This window comes from Panthera tigris, chromosome B2, assembly GCF_018350195.1.
Source record: "Panthera tigris isolate Pti1 chromosome B2, P.tigris_Pti1_mat1.1, whole genome shotgun sequence".
Lineage (NCBI taxonomy): Eukaryota > Metazoa > Chordata > Mammalia > Carnivora > Felidae > Panthera > Panthera tigris.
In genome coordinates this window covers 2,611,759-2,614,546 of record NC_056664.1, presented here as the reverse complement: position 1 = coordinate 2,614,546, position 2,788 = coordinate 2,611,759, and the positions used below count along the sequence as shown (strand labels likewise).

Here is a 2,788-nt window from a genome sequence, read left to right as displayed (position 1 = left end):
TATTACTCTTGTCCAGGTTGTATTTACTATTAAACTTGCCTCACATGGCATAGGGGGAAGGGAGGTTATTTCTAAGAGCAAGCCCAGTTATTTTGCTGGAAACAGAATGATTCACGTGACGTTGGCATTTATAGGAAGTACAGACTGAGATGCTGTAAAAAATATTTCTCCACTACACTAAAAAAGTTTGAAAGGGAGTTGTAACGTGAGACAAAAGAAAATGAAACATTGGATTGATGATTTCCTGCTATGTTACTGAAATTGCTGTCAGTGATAATTAGTCAGGATTAGTCATCCTGCAAAGTGAACACTGGGCGTGATGAATTCTTCAATCATTTCCAAGATGCTTCCCAATCAATAACCACGATTTCAGGCTCCGTTCCCAGCGTTCATTAGTTTATGCATCAAAATGTATTGTTCCCCTTGTATAAAATTGGTAATGGTAAATTTCTCTATCTAGGCACTTTCAGAAAACACATTTTTTCTCCCACAAATTAGAAGTAAGGGAGCGAGACGCACGTATTTCAATTCTTGATGGCAAACAAACATAGAGGGAAGGGACAGTGCAAATTTGCAGCTTACTCAGAACGACTAGATTAATTTTTTTGAGAAACTACAGTTACCTTCAGTGTTCATGCATTCACGAAAAGACAGTGCCCTGCTGGTCAAAAGCCCAGGTTGTGGAGTCAGTCTGAAGCCTGGTGAGAGCCCCTGGGAAACTTACTGAACCTCCTTCACATTCACTTCGCTCATCTAGTCAACAGAGATCAGGAACGTGCCAACCTCAGACAGTCACTGGGAGAAAGTGCACCCACGTCTAGGGCAGTGCCCGAAACACAGAAGATGCTCCCGTTCAGGGGCTGTTTATCACCCCGTCGCTCCCCAACAAGGAAGGGTGTGTGCAAACTCTCAGGCCTCCACCCAGACTCCACGCGCCCACTCTGGGAAAACAGGGCTGGACTGAAGCTGCAAGAGAAAACAGGGAGTCCTGCTAACTGTGCAGACTGAGTGCCATGGAAAGAGCGAATGGCAGCACCTCCTCAGGATTCCTCCTCCTGGGCTTCTCCGACAGGCCAAAGCTGGAGACGCCTCTCTTTGTGGTCATCCTGATGGGCTACGTCCTGAGCTGTCTAGGCAATGGCACCATTATACTCCTGTCGCTGCGGGACCCTCGCCTGCACACCCCCATGTATTACTTCCTCTCCAACCTCTCTTTCATGGACCTGTGTCTGACCACCTGCACCGTCCCTCAGACTCTGGCCAACCTCAAAGGGCGGGACAAGACTATCACCTATGGTGGCTGCGTGACCCAGCTCCTCATCGCCCTGGGGCTCGGGGGCGTGGAGTGTGTGCTCTTGTCGGTCATGGCCTATGACCGCTACGCCGCCGTGTGCCGCCCACTGCACTACCTGATCATCATGCACCCGCAGCTCTGCCTGCGCCTGGTCCTAACTGCTTGGCTCACAGGGTTCGGCAACTCGGTGCTACAGACGGCCCTGACCATGACCCTGCCCCTGTGCGGGAGAAACCAGGTGGACCATTTCTTCTGTGAAGTGCCGGTGATGCTCAAGCTGGCCTGCGCCGACACCTCCTTCAACGAGGCTGAACTCTTCGCGGTCAGTGTCTTCTTCCTCGTGGTGCCTCTGTCGCTCATCTTAGTGTCCTACGGCCACATCACCAGGGCCGTCCTGAAGATCAAGTCGGCCCGGGGCAGGCGGAAGGCCTTCGGAACCTGCGGTTCCCACCTGATGGTGGTGGTCATCTTCTTTGGCACGCTCATCTCCATGTACCTCCAGCCTCCCTCCAGCTACTCGCAGGATGTCAACAAAAGCATTGCGCTCTTCTACACTCTGGTGACTCCCCTACTGAATCCCCTCATTTACACTCTGAGGAACAAAGAGGTCAAGGGGGCGCTGAGGAGACTGCTGAGAGGAACCACAGGCTCCAGAGGGAGCTAATACAGGGTTTGCAGATTCTGGGTGACTACAACCCGGTTGTCACTGAAGTCAACAAATCCTTATAAAGCACCTCCTCTGTCTAGGCCATTGTTCCACTGACTTCGACTGTGATCAGCAATCACAACACTCAGCCCTGTCTCCATGGAGCTCAATATTCTAGTGGGGAGAACATGGGTTCAATAAAAGAATCTAAAAATAACTATGATGTATCCTCTATTGGAATGTATACAATAATGAGAATCAACAAATAATAGCTACATACGTCAGCATGAATGCCTCTTGCAAGCACACTGCTGAGTGAAGGAAGCCAGCTGCAGAACAGTTCATACTGTTCGAATTGAATGGTATAAAATTTACTTTTAATTCATGTGAAATTCAAAAGCAGGCACAATGAAACTGTGGTATTGGAAGGCAGAATGGTGGTTGCCCAGAAGAGTCACGACTGGAAGGAGAAGTGGGGGAGGAGAATTCGGGGTTCTGCTTATATTCTGATCATGGATCTGAGCGCGGTTGATAGAAGGTGTACAACATGGGAAATGTCATCAGACTTTACCCTGACGCTACTTCCACTCTCGGGTGCATGATGTACTTCGAATCACTTAATTTTAATCAGTTTGAAGCAAGCCTGATATGATCAGAATACTATGATACTAAATAATCGCATAAAGATTTGTGTTCCTTTCACACGTGATTGGCTTTGTATTGCAAATGAGCTATGTTACTTCTTTCCGGTGTACTGAACCAGTAGACTCTATAGTGCTTATGATCTAAATAATATTTAGTCTAGTAGAATGAACCTTACCTAACTTTCCTTCGAAGACCTCAAAAGA

At 48.1% G+C, this 2,788-nt stretch overlaps 1 protein-coding gene across 1 annotated transcript; it reads left to right on the top strand.

The window, feature by feature from the left end:
* Positions 1-953: 953 nt before the first annotated feature.
* LOC122238494 (putative olfactory receptor 2B8) lies at positions 954-1,958 on the top strand. Its single transcript, XM_042985481.1, has one exon. The coding sequence runs from the start codon at positions 1,014-1,016 to the stop codon at positions 1,956-1,958; it is 945 nt and encodes a 314-aa protein (XP_042841415.1). The 5' UTR covers positions 954-1,013.
* The last annotated feature ends 830 nt before the right edge of the window (positions 1,959-2,788 follow it).